General features: G+C 38.9%; 1 protein-coding gene across 9 annotated transcripts in view; it reads right to left on the minus strand.

The window, feature by feature from the left end:
* The window catches only part of ptprsa (protein tyrosine phosphatase receptor type Sa), a 199,558-nt gene that overhangs the window by 51,059 nt on the left and 129,165 nt on the right, over positions 1–19,334 (minus strand). For 8 of the 9 annotated variants that reach the window (XM_088313263.1, XM_088313262.1, XM_088313260.1 and 5 more), the window contains 5 exons: positions 13,054–13,164; positions 4,071–4,340; positions 3,347–3,928; positions 3,070–3,206; positions 2,847–2,991 (listed from right to left, as the gene is read on the minus strand). In XM_088313263.1, coding sequence (XP_088169389.1) covers positions 2,847–2,991; positions 3,070–3,206; positions 3,347–3,928; positions 4,071–4,340; positions 13,054–13,164 — 1,245 coding nt within the window. Of the gene's footprint in view, positions 1–2,846; positions 2,992–3,069; positions 3,207–3,346; positions 3,929–4,070; positions 4,341–11,060; positions 13,031–13,053; positions 13,165–19,334 lie in introns of those variants that run through there. The other variant, XM_088313264.1, reaches the window with a different exon arrangement.

Raw genomic sequence — 19,334 nt, forward strand, 5'->3', positions numbered from 1 at the left:
TGGAGTTTATTCATCTCAACTTCAAAATAAAAGAAGCCCAAAAGGCTATTTAAAGAGGCGATTTAACGTTAAAGGTTAAAAGGCAATTAATAATGTAGTTTACAACTACATATTACCGACAAAGTGGTCCCCATGACAATAGCCCTCGGTGATGCCGCTTGCTCTGAGCATAGACGGTTAACAATATGCAGTAATTTTGTATTCAGATAACAGATACTGGACAATTATGTTTGACTTGTCTGTCGTTGTTTTTACTTAGTGGTGAAGGATTTCAGTCTGCCTGGGAATTCAGCACTGTTTTTTGCATGCCACTAACAATCGTACATCACTAGTCTAAACATGAAACATATGGCCAACATTGCATCTTCTCTCAAGCTTTGATGCATTGAAGTACTACAATTTCTGACATTCACGGGAAGCCGATTAGCGGTTATGTCAGCAATTAGCAACAAAATGATTTAATGCACCAGCGAGTTATTGACAAAATGGGAAACTTGCTGTGAGGTGACATCCAGTCATTCGAGAAAGGCAGACTGAATCCCTACAACCACAACATCACTTACCTTCAGGCATCCAAAAGATTTAACGTGTTGTCACCTATTTTTTTTCTCACTTTTAGACTGTGATTGCTCTGACCTACACAGTAAGATCCCAACGGGAATCCCTTGAGAGCTGAGTGTTGACTCCCACATTCGCCCATTAAACAATATTTCCTGAGAGAGTTCACAGGGCAGAACCGTAGAAGTAGAATGAATAGAAAAGGTAGAGAGGAGAACTAGAGAGAAATGAGCACTGAAATTGTATGCAAATATAGAGAAAAAAAATGCTCAACACTTCAAATATGGACCGACACTCCTATGAACATTATGGTTGTTGCTTGCTTTTTGTTGCTGAGAAGAGAAGCCCCTTTTCTGAAATTGTTTGGTACATTTTCAGCATGTACCGTATGTGACACTATGCTTGCTGGCTGTGGTAGACTTAACTAAAAAACAAAACAAAACAAAACAAAACTAAAAAAGAAGCGGCAGCAGGCTACAGTTTGACACAGTGTCAAACTAATATCCATTTGAATAAAGTAAAGAAATAGAAAGGAACAAAAAGGACTAACTCAAAAACTTTTGAAAAGACCCAAAATACGAGGGAGGGGGCGCAATGTGAGCAAGGCCATTCCAAGGAGAGCTTATGTTCCTTTTCACAGTGGAACAAGTGGCAAAGACAGAAAGGGGCGAGGGAGGTGGTTGTGGGGGGGCGGGAATAGGCTGATGTAGGATGGAGTGTGCACCCAGTCCAATGTGCTTGTGGTTTATCGTTCCCAAAAAAATAAATAAATAAATAAAACACAGTTAAGGAAATAGCAGACACAGTGACAGGTGAAGATGGACAAAGACACCCAAGAGACACCAAGTGAGGGATGGAGCTGAAAGAACATAACGTTTTTTTTCATGCCTACACCGATCAACAATGCAATGACAGATTTATAATAGCACCCCTGGGGGTAGGAGTGAGTGTTGCATGCAACTGGCGCTCTCCTCGGTGAAGCTGCACTGCCTGTGTAGCTCTGCTGCTCAGAAATAAAAACAAACAAACGAAAAAAAGAACAGTGAGGTGGTTGCTTCAAAGTTCCGGTGCCCAAAATTTGGGGTGTGAGGCAGCCAACAAGTTGCACTGGTAGAAACAGAAAATGTGTTAAAGGATGTCTACTCCTTCACCATGGCTCTCCTATGAACCAGTAATTTTAGTTCCACAAATGGTGTTAAAAGAACATCAGAGCGGCAGTTTGAGTGGGAAGTGGGCTAAATTTGAAAAGAAAAAAAAAGAAAAATAAATCAAATATCAAGTAATAAGTCTAGTACGCCCACATTTGACTGCAGGATAAAACTTTGCAACAGCACAGACTATCAACAGTCCATTGCTTTGAATGTCACATAACTGATGTGTAAGGATTTTGTATTTTGTCTTGAATTGAGTAGGTATTGGAGGTGCTCATGTCTACATTTTAAAGTGGAGTGAAACAAAGAGCAGGAAAAAATTACAGCAAAGCAAATTAGAACTAAAAGCCAGATTCAAATTAAGAAAATTGTCTGTTTTCAACTGGGGTAGATTAAGGGAAAATACAACATTTCAGGAAATGAATTGGTCAGGTTATTTACAAATTAGATATACATTGTCTATAGTCACAAACATATTCTGATCTGTTTTTAGTAGAAATAGATTTTATTTTAATTGAAATAATTGATGCAGACGGAGACAGAAATTCAGGAATATATGTGGATGACTTTTTGTTTTCTTTGGTGACCAAACTCCCAGGTTATCATTCCCAATTGAGACCTAGTTCATAAGAGAACCTTGGTGGATTCAGAGCAGAGTTGACATTTTTTGTGTCTTCATGATATGGATCAAAGTGCACTTGCTCATTTCAAAAGAAAATAAATGAGGGGGAAAAAAAGAAGAAGAAACTAGTAACACAACTGGCACATGTCAGTACACATTGATTACGTGTAGAGCACACTCCTGTGCATCTGGAACCACAGCCATATCAGCCAATAAGGTCATTTCGACTGTAAAGGTTGAAAAACACTCAGTCTAAAGTCTAAATCCAACTAAATAAAGCACTATACATCTAAATGCACACAAATAAATGAAACATTTCCAAAATATTAATCCATACGGATTAGCTTTGAATCCTGTCATGTCTAAATTGAAAACATTGCTCAAAGTTGATGCAGAATTCAACACCAGAGCAAAGAGCATTTGCAATGCCTATACAACGTTATTTTCCTGCAATAATCAAATCTTTGGTTAAGCAAGTACAATAGAGCAAAACAATTGAGAAAAAAGCTACATACTGGCTTGCAAGGTCTTCTGCGACATGTCATTGGTGAACGCTCCAATGCCCTTGTTAGAGATAGCTGCCAAGGAGAAGTGATACTCCGTGTTTGGGCGGAGACCTTCCACAATGTATGAAGACGTAGGTCCAAATGTTTTCTTGATCTACGATCAATGAATAACATTGTCATCATCAATGATTGAATAAGCACATCTTAATCCCTGCGTTAGTGATAAGCTTACTTGAGAGCCAAAACTCCCCTCCGTGTAGCGAAGTTCATAACTTATAATTCCTTCTTTGTCAAAGGCTGGTTCCCAGGTCAGTTCAATGCTGGTATCAGATACATCTCCAACGTGAAATTTGGAAGGCTGGCCAGGAACTGAAAAAGGAATTGATGGACAATAAGACATATATATTAATATTCACAATATAATGGACATATTTAAATATGTATCTGCATCTATTTATAGTGTCAACCACAGTAGCCCAGCTAGTAAAATTCAAGCCTTATTTTCTTACCTCCTTGCAGCACTTTGACATGGATTGGCTCTGAGAAGGGTCCATCACCTACTGAGGTAAATGCAAGGACTTTGATGGTGTAGGTTTCTTGAGGAACCAGGCTCTGAATCGTGGTGATAATGCTGTCCTGGACATTATGAATCTGCCAGAGGCTCATAGGCTGGGAGTCATCCATGGTGTAATAAACCCGATAGCCCTTAATCTGCCCGTTTGGTTCCTCTGGGTCTTCCCAGCGTACCATCATGGTGTTTTGGGATATAATCTGGGCCTGAATGTTACGAGGTGGACTGGCAGGGGCTTGTTCACCAGTTCTGGTTTCCACAGGTTCACTGGGAGGACCCTGGCCAATTGTGTTGACGGCTGAAACTCGTATTTCATACTCCGTGTTGGGGTAGAGGCCACCGATGCTATAACGTGTAGTGGTAATGTCATCCACAGTCTCGTACTTGCTTTCTGGGGATTTAGCGCGATACTGGATGATATAGTAGGTTACTGGGTCAGGGTTGCCGGAGTCCCAGGTGATAGTCACACTGGTGGCAGTGGTTTCAGTAACCACGGGAGTACCTGGAGGCTTTGGAAGAGCTGTTATGGTGACAGGACAAAAGGAAGTCAGTGATTAATGAAATAAAATTTGCTAGGAGTTTGGTTCAAAAGCGTGTTCTGATACAGTTTACTTTGATCAATGACCTCTGACGTTCTGTTCTCAATTTAAGTTATCGCTTACATTTGACAGTGATCTGCGCCACAGCTTCAATGATGCCAAGACTGCTCATGGCCACACAGGTGTAGTTGGCTGACTCACGGACGCCGCTCAGTTCGAGAACATTCCTGCCCACAGGCATCTCATCTTCTGGCGTCAAGTCTTCTGAATTTAGCATCCACTTGACGTAAGGCATGGGGGACCCCACCGCCACACATGTTATGTTCACACTCCCACCAGGCATAATTTCTTGACTCGTTGGTGGGATGGAGAAGCGAGGAGGCACCCGCCGGACTGGGAGAAGGCATGAGGAGGGGAGAGGATGACAAAGAGGGCAAAGAGAGTCAAAGAAGAAAGAGAAATAACAACACAGATTGATGTAAATGGACCCTTCTCGTAGAAGTGTTTAACACAAAAAAAAGTTTAACATTGTAATGGGAACAAAACACAAACTAAAAAGACTTTTAAAAAACTTAAAAATATAGATACAAATAAGAAGAAGGAACTAAACTAACAGAACTGCTTCAACAACAAGATTAACAAGAAAGCAACGATTCATAGCAACAAGGTTCCATTGACCAATATTAGACCCATCACAGCACAATTATAGACACAAAAATCTATTACGAGTTTCTCATCTTTGGAGCTGAACTGCTGTTCATAACCTGATCACAGCCTGTCAAAGTGTGAAGAAATAGGCCTTGTGATAGGACTACCAATAAGGCCAACATGGCAACCTGGTACTTCCTGTCCACTCAGGCACTCGGCCACAGAGGAAGTCAGCCATTAAAGGCTTCTCCCTTAGCACAGGAAGTGTAAGGTCACTAGGGTGAGGGCATATCAACATATCAAACATATTCTAGCACTGATTGTCACTCGTCGCCTACATCTAACTAGATACCTTAAAGATGAGAAACTTTAATCAGATTTTTGTGGTTTAGGGTAGATCCACTGGACAAAGCCTTATTAAGATCTGACACGGTTCCATTGATAGATGCAGCTATCAGTTTCACAGACAGCATGCATAAATAGATTGAGGTAAATTAAGGATAAATGATAACAAAATCAGATATAAAAATTGAGATAAAATGCATAGAGGAATATAACTGAAGGGTCGCTAGCATGCCCAGACAAAAGACGATTGGAGAGCAAGGAAGAGATACAAGAGAGAGGATAAAGCATTAGAGAAGTGGATAGAACGGAAGGGAACGGAGGAGCAAAGAGTTAACAGAGGAAGAGAAAAGAGTGGGGAGGTTTGGAGAAGGGGAAGGGGGGGGAGTAACCCACTTCAATAATATGTAAACTTTTTTTTTTTCATCAGCTAATGTGACAGGATGTGATGTTGGCACATTGTCACATCGCGGTCCCAGTTAACACAAAATACGAATAGAGTAACAAGGTGTGTGCCTACAAGTGCGTCTGAAACAACCAGAGTTGTGACAAGAAATTCTACTATCACAGTGTTGGAGTCGAGAAACAAAACTGGATCCACAGGGAGTAGAAATCCAGAGAAGGAGGGAGAAAGTTGACAGAGGGGAAATGTTGATGAAGAAGGGCAGAATGAGAAAAAACAGAAAAAAGGGAAACCTCAATGGAGAGGAGCTGTAATGAAGATACAACACGTTCTGAATGATGAATATGATGCAACACACATGTGCTGTTTTTAATTTCATGTTATTAGATGTATGTCTGTGTATGTGGTATGTAAGCGTGGAACAATATAAATGACGTGTATGATAGGCATCCCAATAAACGCTTGACATAGGAACACAAAATTGGCAACTAAATGTTCACAAGGGAGTTTAAACCAAGCATGGCTTTTTTCAGTTTTTAATTAGCGCAAGGTGTGCAGCTAATGGTGAGGTGATATAATTGCCTTTACTATCGGTCACATATTGCTCTATAAAAAGGTTCAAGTAAATAAGTACCAATCCTAAAATATTTGAACACATGGGAGGATTATCCCTGCACATGCCAGGTGGTTCAGCAGCACATTCTGCTTAGCCAGAGCGAGTTCATTTTTGGTACTTCACTGAATTAATATTTTAAGCGGATCTGAACAGAAAGCTAACTAATTTAGGACTTCAAATAAAAATGAAACCTACAACTACAGTTGACGATGATGTGAATCGACTACATTTGGCAGCCTTCATACTATTTGCTGTCAGCATGTTTGTTGGGATGCAAAGAAGCTCAAAAGAGAGTGACGGAAAATTTGTACAAATGTGAGAGTAAAAAAATGATGAACCCAAATGTAACAGCAGAGACAGACAAAGACGAGAGCGGGAAAAAAAACAACAAACTTGAGCAGCAAGACAACACACATTTAGAAGTTGACAAGCAGATAGATGGGTGGAGATACGGAAATACTGTACAGTACGCATAGGGTTAAGGCGGGGTTGTCGAAGAAAGGGAGGGAGGAGGAGGGCATAAGTAGGTATAAGTAGATAGAAAAAGGAGACTGTGATTCCAAACCAAAGCAAAGGACAGACCATGGCTTAAAGAGGGTTTGAAGGTCTCACACACTGGGGCTTCAAAGCAAGAGTTAACTACACGAGGACAGCCTGAAACATAGCACCGAAGCGTGCAAATGCAATTTGGGAACTCTCGGGTTGTGGGTGTTGTCTTGGGAATGGAGATGGAGATTAAATGGCCTATTGGAGCCATTTATTTAAAAATATGGAGTTTGTGATGGCGGATTGGGGCATTTTTTGACTCATCCCAGACAATGTAGGGTGCAGACAATGGGAACTGTTTTGCACTGACGTGATCATTTCATCTTCAGGTTTGTTCATTACTAAAAGGATGTTGACAATGATGTCATTGAGGGTGCTGTTTAATAATCAAATGTTTATAAACACGATTTGTTCTTTAATTCGAACACAAAACGTGAGTTATAGAATGGCTGATCAAAAACAATCGGATTAATTCCTATTTTATTGTTTTTTTTCGGTGTCAAACAATTGACAATCTTGGAGACGCCTTCAAAATTATGAAATATCGGCATTACTTAACCTTTAAGGAAATGCCCATTTTCCGTATACATATTTAAATAACGGCTTAGTGTTAGGAGTTAAAAATAAAATGCAAGATTATGAAGTATTTTCACCAACCTAAGCACTAGCAAATTATCATTTTAGTTGTTACTTGAAATTGAATTGTTAAAATTGATCGGTTGGGTGAAATTAGTAGCATAACAGACGTCCACCGCCTGGTGGCAGTATAAACGCTGCAAGTTTATCAATAACAATGCCTTAAAAACAAAGGTGAAAGGGCAGCCCATTCATCACACAGACATGCATGGGTGTGGCAAGAGTGACATACAGGTGTGCCCCCATCCACTTGGGCTAACACCCGAGAACTAGAATAATCCAAAAATGTCACGCAAAGCCCTTCCAAGCATGCCGTCACTACCCAAGTACAGGACTATTCCAGACAAACTGACAAATGATGGGTGACAAATTAAAATGAACATGTCCACAATAAGATCTAAGGTCGCACAGTTCCGTAGACAGCATTTGTGCGAAAAAGAATACATCAAAAGTATTTTTTTTTTTCACAGATAGGTTTTGTGTGTCCATGAATTTGGTCTCCAATTCTAACACCAGCCTAGGACAAATGGTCAGTTTTCTGCGAACAGGCGAGATATAAAAGTGTCTGATCATGCGCTTCTCTCCCAGGGGCTCAGGTCAGTCAAATGGACTGGGAGCTGCTAGGTGAATGAGGCTGTCTCACAACTATCGCGACATGAACATTCTGTCAAACACTGCGAGGTCCATCTCAGTTTAAGGCACGCAAACTGTCTTCACTGGACTGTTTCTGAACAAGTTTTAAAGAACAAAAAAAAAATACAGATTTCTATCTTTTTCTAAATCTATTGCATGTTTTGATAATGGTACGTTTGTGTTCTTCACAATCATTTTCTGCTGTCAGGGGGGTTCATTAGTTCCCAAACTGTCCAACGTTGAGTACAAATGTTGCAGGTATTAAAATAAAGCGGAGTGAATATCGTGGTACTGATCAGCAAGATGACAATCGCAAGACTTATTGTGTGTTATACTGAACTGAATGATATAGTAAAGTGGGCACAAGCTAAAGAGGGGTATATTTGGCTGTGGCTGGTACCTAATTTAGGCTGCATGGAAAGTTCCAATATATCACCTGCCACTAAGTCAAGTCAACATTGTGTTTTTTTAGAACGAGCCTGTGCTTTCCTCTCTGAACTGTAGCGTGTGAATTAGGAGGGGAAAAAAAATCCCATTGGTAAGGACAGGCTTCTCATTCACAGAGCCCAGGAGCCCAGCCGGCCCATTTGCAATAGAGTGGAAAAAAAACAACAAACACATAGTTCTATTTGGATACGTTATCTTGTTTCAAGCCCCAATGTGGAGAGAAAGACAAAAAGACTTACAGTGAACGAGGTGAAAAGCAGTCGAGAGAGAACGCCAGAGTACTCCACTAAGTTTAAAAGTGGGTGGTGTTGTGGAGGGATTTGTGCCCCAAAAATAAACAAGCAAACCAAAAAAAGATGTAAAAAAAAAAAAAAAAAACAGGAGGTGGACATTATTGGCCACTTTGGTAGGGCAGGTTTTGCTGCCCTAAAATGAATGGGGAAGCCAAAATAATGTGCAGCCTTTAGTGTCACCTTGAAGCTGAGATTACACCCTCTTTCAGCCTGAGGACACAGGCATCATATGGAGATCCTTTTGTCACGCTTTGTGGTTGAAGTCTACAAAATTTACATAGAAGCTGCAGGGGTCGGCCTGTATTAATACCTTGGCTGTGCTGAAGCTAAAGAGGGTCTATGGGCATCTCATCAAGATGGAAATTATCACGCAAAGAAATGTGACAGGAATCATTACAGGGGCAGAGATGTGTAGGTGAATCAACTTATATATTTTTTTTATTATTATTATTCAAACGGAAAAGCTGCCAGTTGTCATTCAAGTATGTCTCGATGTGCCTTTCCCTTCATTGAGTGTTGTCATTCACTTTGGGAGTGCATTCATATATTTGCACAAGAATAAATGTTTTTAATACACTCAGGTCTATGAGGGTTGTCTACCAAAGTCGACTCGGAAAGCCAGGCTTTTAGTTTAATTTGGCCACTGAGAACATAAGGTGTAATCTAGCTTTCTTTCCCAACGTCACACACAGATACATAGCTAGACATGCGAGCACATTGAGAACCAAGCAGATATGATCAGAGGAGGGCATACATGCACATGCGTACATTAACAACACAGTCTTTCTGCATCAGTGTCATCATTTTGACTTCAAAGTCCAAGTGACTAAATGTCACTAGTTTTTCATTAGGCTCTATTTTCGGAGTGGGACTTTGCCAGGTTTTGCGATGAAATATTATTTGTTGGTGTCCTTCAATTTAGTCTTAAATGTTTTGCATATATATATATATATATGAACAAATTAGTCATTTCGGTCAATTAAGATTTGCTGGGGAGAACCTTTTTTGCTAATTTCAAATGTTTCGAAATGGCAGTAAAAAACAAATCGCTACATATTGCCTATTGAACAATTACATGTTGAAGCTTCTGAACTGACGTAAGGGTTGGCTTGAAGTCACGCCACATCAGCCATGAAAGAAATTTCTTGCCCAAGTTTTAAACGCATTGTTACACAAGTTGGACAAATAATCCAATTCACACACGCGCAGCCCGAGTTAAATCAAAGAAAAAAATGGCGTTCATGGGGTGGCTTGCTTTTAAAAAATGATCAGACTGATAGATTTTTGCAATTATTGTTTTTTTGTCTTACACTAGCACTTCTAATTCTATAACTTGAAACTTCATTTTGTGCTTGCACTATTCTCCCACATATTCATCAGAGCTACCTACTGTTGTTTAATGTGTGCCTTTCAATAATAAGATAACATGTCTCAGGCAAAGTGTGTATATTTACAACGACCAGTTGAAATGCATTATTTGAAATAGCTCAAAATGTTTGGTTCTTGCCCAGTTTGAATATTCAAGAGTTTACAGTATTTTTTGTAGCTGTGTCTGATAGTGATGCTTTTGACATTGTTTTTGCTATGTTATAATTTTCAAAAAGTCATAGAAAAACAAAGTGTTATTTTTACTAGCTGGCTCCCATGTTCAAACTGTAACTCGTGTGGATGAGTGGTTATAGTGATATTATTTGTGTCTCTATATTATATTATATTGCTATCGATCCACTTGATGGCCTCCTTAAACACAACCATAGTGATGCCCACTCAAGTATAAAAAAATTCAGTGTAGGCTTTTTACATTTAAACAAGATGACAGAAACGCTGGCTGTATTCACACTTTCATTCGGCATTTCCATATGCATTTCAAGAGTCAAGAAGCAGAGCAGCATCATTTGGAAAAGGAAAATCAAATCCGCAAAAAAAAAGAAAAACAAATTATACTTGAAAAAGACGTTATGAAATATAACTGGAAAAAAAAAGGAAAACTGACAAACACACCAAATCACAACATAAAACAATACGAGAACCAAGGGAAAGCCAAAACATGTTTGGGGAAAAGACTTTTAGAAAAAACAAGGAAAGGATAAAATGGAACAGAAGACACAGAAAGCATAAAAAAGTACAATGCGGCCAAAGGTGTCCTGGACAGGCATGCAAGCGCAGTTACATTCTTCCATCGTGCAACATGTCCTGTTATTTTTACGTGCTGGGTTTCCATGACAACACATGCACGAAAGCCTTTTTTGTGCAGAAGCAATACCAGAGGATGCAAAACGAGAAAAGGCCCCACAATGCAAACATAAAAGTAAATTAACAAAAAACCCGAACTAGTCAGGTCTTATTTCATCATTTCTTCCTTGGAAATATAGAAGAAAACGCTTTCAAATTAATTTAGCAGTTTGAATTTACTGGATTAACATGTATTTAATTTAGAAATGAATTGAGCAAAGTAATAGGCAAATCTAGCTATTTTTTTTTTCAACATTTAGTTTTTCTTTTCTCAATTGTGGGTTCATTAAAGTAAAAAAGAAAAAAAACACACCAACCTTCTCGAAGCTCTGAGGGATGTAAAGGGGTTGATGCAGAACACAATGACATGAGGAGAAGAGAAAAATAGGGGAAACACAGAGAGAGTAAAAAAAGCCACCTCAAGGTGTTTAGCTGCAGCTACATTTCCCTTTGCTTCAATCCCTTTTCCCGTGTTTTTTTTTTTCCCCCCACACTGTCCCTGCTACTAGTGACACCCATTTTGAAAAAAAAAAACACTTGCCTGCCCACCCCTTTAATAAATGTCATATTTAATAAATAAACCAAAACAATCAAGATCATTCATTGTTGCTGGTAAGAAAAAAAAAGAAAGAAGTGGTGAGGCACCACTGGAGTAAAGATCATGCGTATCATAATTTTAGGTTCAAAAGCTCCTTAAGACCACAAGGAGAAGTTCCTCTGATGGCTAATTATGTTTTTTTTTAAGAGAAGGAAGTTAAATAAATACAAAATAAGGAAAAACTAATGAGTACTAAAAAGGAAAATAGACACGCTTGGGCTGAATTTAGAAGCTGCAGTTCAAGAGACAATGATTGACCAGGAATCAATTGCAACATCGTTACAGGCTTGTATTTGATGCAGAGTTGAAAATAATTGTGGCACAATCATCTTTAAGACTCTATCCTTAGAAATGTATCTCTACTACAGCTGCTAATCTCAGGTGCAACTTGTGAACAAAAACATTGTCAACATCACGAATCAGAATTGATTGACAAAAGTGAACTGAAAACAGACAAAAGGCTGACACCATTCAAGTGTATTACCTACAGTAGAGTGAGAGCACCGGAATAATTACGACCTTTGCGAACTCTGTTTAACTAAAGGCATCCTGATGAAGCCATTGTTGGGGAAACTGCATGAATTATTTATTTATCACTACTTCTTGTTGTCTCCCAATCAAATAATCTTCTAATAAATGCCAACGCTGTACCAAGTGTTCCCATTATTATTATGTAATAATTCCTGTATAGCGCTTCACTCTAATATGTCATTAGCTGCATGAGCGACCACATAGTGAGTGTTGGAGCATCGTATTTTAAAAATCATGACTTTCCCTATTGCGGTCATACAATAGCAAACGTAAGTACAAATACCAGCCCTGACCCAATTTATAATGTCATACTAGTGAATTATTTATTGGGAACAAAGTTATTTGGTACACAGCAGAAGGAACAAACTGGGTAGACACCGAGGCATCTTTATTTAAAATGTGCCATATAAATTATACATGGTGAAAGTGCATCTGCTTCAATTTATTAAACTTCACTAAACATGGAGTCATTGTCTTTCTACATTAGTGGGAGCGTGATGGCTTTTGTCCATATTGCATGTGTCCTTTGAGACTGATTCCTTCCCATAGCTTTGCTGACCAAAAGTACTACTACAAAAATATATAAAACGTAGCAGAACTAAGGAACTTTATGGAATTATGCTCCAGAAGATGATAGCATGTTACAATACAGTGCTGCTCACTGTGTTTATGCTCATTTAATACGTTTTCGATTTTGATTGGAAGCGACTAATCCCTCTTCACTCAATCAAAATCCAGACTTACCGTATTGCTCCAGTACCTGAAAATAACAAAAAACTAAGCAACTTCCACATGTTGGATGGAGGGCAAACATTTGTTTGGGTGAAAAATTACAGTTAAAAAGGTGTCTGGCAACCGATAAAGCAAAGACATACGGCTTCTTGTTCTACGCATTTCCTTCCAAGCGAGTTGGGCATGGCATTGGAAGACACAAAACGAAGTGTTACATCATAATACAGAAGAACATCAGATGGTCAGACGACGAATTGGTTTTTATAGTGCACATTCATTTACACAATGGGCAGGCAATATTATCAGTGCTAAAATATTTATACTCGTTAAAATAGAGCTAGAGCTAGAAGTGAAGTAATTAACATTTGTTAAACTCAACAGTAATGACAATAAAAGGGGATTGTGCAGACATTTTCCTTTTTTTGGTCAAACAGTGGTGTTCTCCCTACCTCGCACATAAAGGTTAGCAGGGGACGAGTAGCGGACGCCTTCCAAATTGGACGCCACACACTCGTACTTTCCTTGGTCTGTCTCCTCGCTGTTCTCGATCTGCAAGGCACCTGGAAACAACCATATCCAGCAAAAACAAGCAGAATGAAAGGAAGAGACAGACAGAAAAAGAGAAAAAGGAAGGAGGATCTTGATTAGTTTTTTTCTTTTGGGGGGGGGTGGTGTCAGTACATAATGAAGTCTGAAAATTCTCTAAACAGGGTGCATCTCGGTCTATTTCATCAAGATGTGCTTCTCTCTGCAGTGCTACTACAGTTCACCATGACAAACCGCGATCCCCTCCAGCATCCGCTATACACGGATAAAAAGGGAACAAATTTAATGAATAAAACAGCAGGCTGAATCAGTCACAGCAAATTTGTTGGAAGCAGTTGGATGCGACAAAAATTAAAAGGACAAAGTAATAATGCAAATGTAAAGAAAGCTATTGGAAAAAGGCATTGAGATGGCGGCGTAAACTAAAAGGGATTAAACCAAACAATTTGCATAACACTTGTGAAGGGAGACAACAACAAAATACAGCATAATGTTACGAGTTTTAAAACAAGTTAGATTATCTTCCTGTAACCCATGGGTGATTTATGTCACCTATAAATTCTCAGAAATTCCAACATTTTAGGTAGTGTAACATCCATAGGGGCTTGTTTGATTCTGAGATTGTTCTCTCTTATCTGATTAAAGATTGTATCCTTTCAATGTGCAAATGAACTCCACCTAACACTTAGGTGCAACATGAAAGAAGGGGGGGGAGGGGCGGTAGGTGGGGTGAAACAACGGGCGTCACATCATTCCGCATTAGAGCACAGTTGACGGCATGTCCTGATGATATCATTAGCGCTTCTGGCTGGTTCAGCAAACAGATTGCAGCCCAGGCTTCCCAGACAAATGCTGCAACACAGCTCATTAGTGTTGATCCAAGAAACATCAATGTACCAGCCACCACCCAGAATACTTTGTTAGACTGTATCCGAGGTGCTCCTATCCATCTTTTTTACAGTCAACTAGAATGGCACTCAGTGCTGATCGCCGCCAAGGCAGAGAAATCCGAATGTAGATCAACACCAAGTTGTACATTTTCATAGTTGCCCACCTCGTTCATATGCCAAATCTACAACAAAAATAATAGCTTGGGATTTTATCAAAAGGAAACACTTTTTTACCCAAAGTGAATATTTAGAAATACATGGTTAAAGACAAGCAAAGTGTTTCCACGGGAACCTTACAGTTGTTTGAGACTCTTTTGTACAGCCCTTAACAAAAGTATTAGACCGCTGCCCACTGTATAGTTTATGCCTCCTCTAGCCTAAATTTACAGTGATTTTACAGCATGTTTATGTCATATTAATTTAAATACATCATTATGTGAGTACTGCACTTGTTTTGTATTTTATTTAACATTTTAAACTTAACAAAATCTGGATTTTTTTTTTGCGCTACTTTTTTTTTTTAGTTGAGAGTCAAAGATTGCTCTTTTCAAATTAAAATGACACTTTTTTTTATATGAAGGATTACAATACGTTAAATTTAATACGTACGAAAATGTCAACATTTATTTTAACAATTGTCCGAGTAGTGCTCTCCAATAAACAGATTCACAAAAATTACAAATATCACAATATCGTATTTATTAAAATTACATAAAATCCATGGCAATGTCCTTTGATCTTTTCACCAATTATTTATAAAATACATTCTATATACTTCAATAGTAAATGGATAAAAAAGTAAAATATTCTCTATTATACATCATTCAGACTACAAGTCCGACATTCTTTAAAATTTGAAAATTTAACTGAGTGGAAGAAGACATATACTCATGTCACTATCGTAAAAGCTACAGGTATTATTATTTTTTTTTTTAAACCAACAAACATACCATAGCGTAAAAATGTTTGCATAGAGGACAATAAGACAGCCTTTGAAGAAGACTGCCAATATGTATTGCTTTCAACATTTTATTGTCCCGGATTTTTTTTTTAGCACACTCTCAGTTTCATCTCATGTAGTCAACTCAGCCGGTCTGCGGTTTGGCAGAGCTGGAATGACATTTTCTTATTTTATTTTCTTTTAAAGTGGAATCACAGGTCTGAAATAATTGCAGAAATGTATCCTTCCCAAGCTCATTAAAACATACACCATGCTCACAGTATGGGTATTCACTTATAAGAATAATCGGACCATCAAAAGCAATTTATGGAGCCTTTCCGTGATCCTATGAAGTGTGTTAGAAATGTGTGTCAGTACTGGTGTCACAAAAAAAAATCTATTTCAAATCCAAACCACAAGCTACACGTTTTCCCCTTCGAACTAATCCCCCTGGAGTCTAACGCACTTTCCAAACCTTCTATGCCATGCGTAACTGCACTGCTGGAAGGATTCCCCCGGGATCCTCTGCAGCTCCGCCGTCACAGCCATCTTGATGTCTTCAAAATGGGTCCCCTTATAATAAAACCTTCTTGTGCTGACGCTATAGGTCGGGTGATTTTGTGAGGTTGCTGCAGCACTGGCGATGTTCATCTCGGCCAGGAACTGTCAGACGCTCCAGGCAATGTCCCTCAGTAAATGAAGCAAACTTCACAGGATCTCATAGTTTATGAGATGCTTGATCGGCCCATATTCAAAGAGTCATACTTTGTAATTTGAAATACATCTTTTGTGCCACCAGACCTGAACCTTTTCCGACACACATTGCATGTTAAGTCTGCAATGTTGCCCTTTTTTAAAATTGATTAAAGTTGAGGTCTTGGCCCGCTGCAATTTCTCTGATCACCATCAATGGCTGTAATATATATATATATATATATATATATATATATATATATATATATATATGATAAGACCCAGAGCAACTGTGTCCTTTCCTTCTCATGTTGGACTATATTTGAATATCTCACGATATATTTATATATTTTGGCTTTCTGTAACTCCTTTGACACCGTATCACTATTAGGAAAAGAAACAATCCTAAGAGACCTACACTCTGGCCCACTGATGGGATCTGTAGCACAAACATGTAGGAATCTTCAGCGCAAATAGCATGCGACTCGACTTAAGGTCTTACATTAGGCATGGGACGATAATCTGTTGAAATTCAAAAAAACATCATGTGTTCGCCAAAACTAATGACTTCAGTGACCACGCTCACTTTCACTGCGGACTCAGGCAGTTGCACACACACAAGAGACGTTGCTGTTCAACTGTCTATTATATTGAATGAATGTGTGTGACATATTTAGTCACTCTTCGGGCCAGAAAAGGGACTCAAATTGTACCCTGGAGTCAAGGAAGAACGGAGCCACTAACAGCTTGTAGTACTGCTACCCTCCATTTATTAAATTAGAATAAGAAGCAGAAAAAGAGTACATAACCACTATTGAGGGAATGCATGCATTTATTTTCCATTTTTATCTTATTTGAAACAAATGTTTCAATGACGGTGAAACTCGAAATGCTAATAATATATAATAATTTTTGTGCCCGTTATGTACCTCAATGTGTGTCACTGCTGACAATTGAATATTATTTAAAAGATCTTTTGGTAAAATAAATGCTTTTGGTCCCATCTTATGCCTCCAGTTTAATTTTTAATAATTATTTCTTAACATTAGCCAATGACAGACTGCAGAGAAAGAAGGCCTGACCAAGAGATGCGTCAATCATTTTCTCACACGCATCGCCACTCACATCGGCACAGGACTCATATAGGCTCTCGCAAAGGAGGTTATTATTGTTTCTTGGCTGGTTATTTAACTCTGGTTAGCGACAAAAGTCAGAAAGAAGGAACTGGAGTGCTATCTACTTCATGTCAAGTGATATAATTGTGTTATTTGAGGCACGGACAGAAGCATACGGCTCCAACCGCAGTTCATCAGACAAGTTCATTGCCTTTCTCTTGTATTTTCACGGATTGTACATTAGAAAATGAACAAAAAAAAAAACCAACAACAACACGATATACAAGCCGCACCAGGGGATAAGCCGCAGTTTGCTATGTTGAAAAAAAAAAAAAATGTTTACTGCATGTACAGAACGTTTTGAACTGTGAATGCACATAAGGGTAAATAAACAGATTGTTAAAACAGTCCCTTTTAACACGTAAACACGTAAAACGTAATTAAAATAGAACTGACCCAAGAGAAAAAAACCCCAAGATTTATTTAGCGTATTTTCAGAACTATAGAACGCCCCTACCATTGAAAGAAAAATCCACAGAAAAGCCACACCTTTGTATTAGCCACATGGTTCAAAATCTAGGAAAAACGTAGCGTCTTATAGTCCGGAAAATACAGTACAACATCAAACTGGTTAACATTTAGATTTTGGCAATACTCCATCATGAACAAGTTATGATAGCAAAGCTTGAATTGATATGCAGTCGTGCCTGTGCATTAGTGACTCGGGGCTGTTTCTATGGGAGGGAAGCCTTGCTTCCGCCGTCAAGAATGCAAACTCCACGTTTTAAAGACCCAACCTCAACCCTTGAGAGTCTTAACAACTATAGACCAGTGTCAATACTCCCCTTAATCTAAGACATTCTTTTAAAAATCACCGCACAGCAGATTAATGATCACATGGCCTCTAGTAATCTATGTGAACTGTTTTATTCAGGATTCAGGGTGGATCACACCGAGACAGCCATGACAAAGGTGGCTAATGACTAGCTATCGTAATGTCTCGTTGGTATACTAGTGAAAGTCCATTTACCAATTAGCTCACGTTGTGCGTTACACTTACAATATCCTAGTCTTTAGGTGACTGAGAGCTAAAAATAATTAGGTAGATTTTAGAGCTTTCTCTTTTCGGGCTCTTATACTCTGGTGTGCGCTGCCTGCAGAATTTCGAGCAGCTTCCGCTAAAAACAATTTGAAATCTTTACTAATTTCCACGCACTCACCTTTGTTTAAAACACACTTATTATGCAACTAGTCTCTCACCCTGCCTGACCCTCTCTCTTGTGAGTTTTGTCTAACTTGACCCCCTTACCGGCACCCTACCCCACACCTTCAGATTTAAAAACCTATAAATGACCACAAAAAAAAAAAAAAAAAATGCCTACAATTCCAGCTCTGTAGATCATTGCCCGTATTTGCTGTCATACGGCAGACTCCCATGATCATTTTCATTTAAAAGATAAAAATGTTCAGAGAGGTCTGAAGTATTTTTCCATGCAGTGACGACAACCTTGCTCAAGAGGGATGCATTATCAAAGGTCTTTCTCACCACTCAAACGGAAAGAGGTGAGAAAAATGCAGAGTTGATCATTTTTAAAGACCAAGTGTTTCAAGGCTCGCTGCTAAACACATTTCAGTTTCATATTTTTCTTTTCATTTTCCACCATGAGGTAGGAATAGGTTAAGTTAGTTTTTTTTTTTAAAACTTTGATTATTTTTGATTGTATGTGTCCAGTGCTTTATTACAGCTGCAGCTGTTGTGAAAGCGCAATATTTGAATCAACGTTGGGTGACCCAAAATATCCAATCCTAAGGGTTCCACCTTTCAGTATCCCGTCAGTGGGCACAGGTATATTTGCCATATGACAGTTCCATTCAGGAAAAAATAAATAACGGAGAATATTTCTGAAAGGGGATTAAAATATGAGTTTCTTATTTATGGGTAGTCGGAACGCAACATTTCAAAATGTCACATTTATGCGTAGCCGATACGCCATCTTGCCATTATATTCTGCTGTCAATGCATTTTCAATGCACAATTCCAAACTGCCCCGTGGTCATTTGAACTGAACCGTGCCACATGGTATGAATTAGCTTACATGCTCAGTGGCGACAACTACAAACTGGAACCATATACCTGAATTTAAGCTACATTCAAAACCAATGAATAGTTGCAATAACAGGATCCAGCAAGAGCCTTTTTTAGTGGTCCCCAACCATTTTTTCCTTCCCTTTTCTGAATCGGAATGGTTCATGGTCTATAGTAGGCGTGGGCAAACTACAGCCCGGGGGCCACACGCGGCCCATTAAATGTTGGTGAGGTTACCAAAACACTCCATCCATCTTCTCATGGTCCGGCACCTCGGTCAAATTATAGAACCCATTGTGGCCCGCCAATCAAAATGCTTGCCCACCTCTGGTCTATAGACTTTAGATGGCTGCCTTGCCGAACTGCTAAAGTAAGCTAGCTGATCTCACAATGCCAATACTTGTTTAGTAATGCACATGGATATCTATATGCCTTTTCTTTTATTTTGATGTTGGCCCTT

Source organism: Idiotropiscis lumnitzeri, chromosome 13 (genome assembly GCF_059441095.1).
Source record: "Idiotropiscis lumnitzeri isolate Australia: NSW breed Sydney's pygmy pipehorse chromosome 13, RoL_Ilum_1.0, whole genome shotgun sequence".
In the NCBI taxonomy this organism is placed as follows: Eukaryota; Metazoa; Chordata; class Actinopteri; order Syngnathiformes; family Syngnathidae; genus Idiotropiscis; species Idiotropiscis lumnitzeri.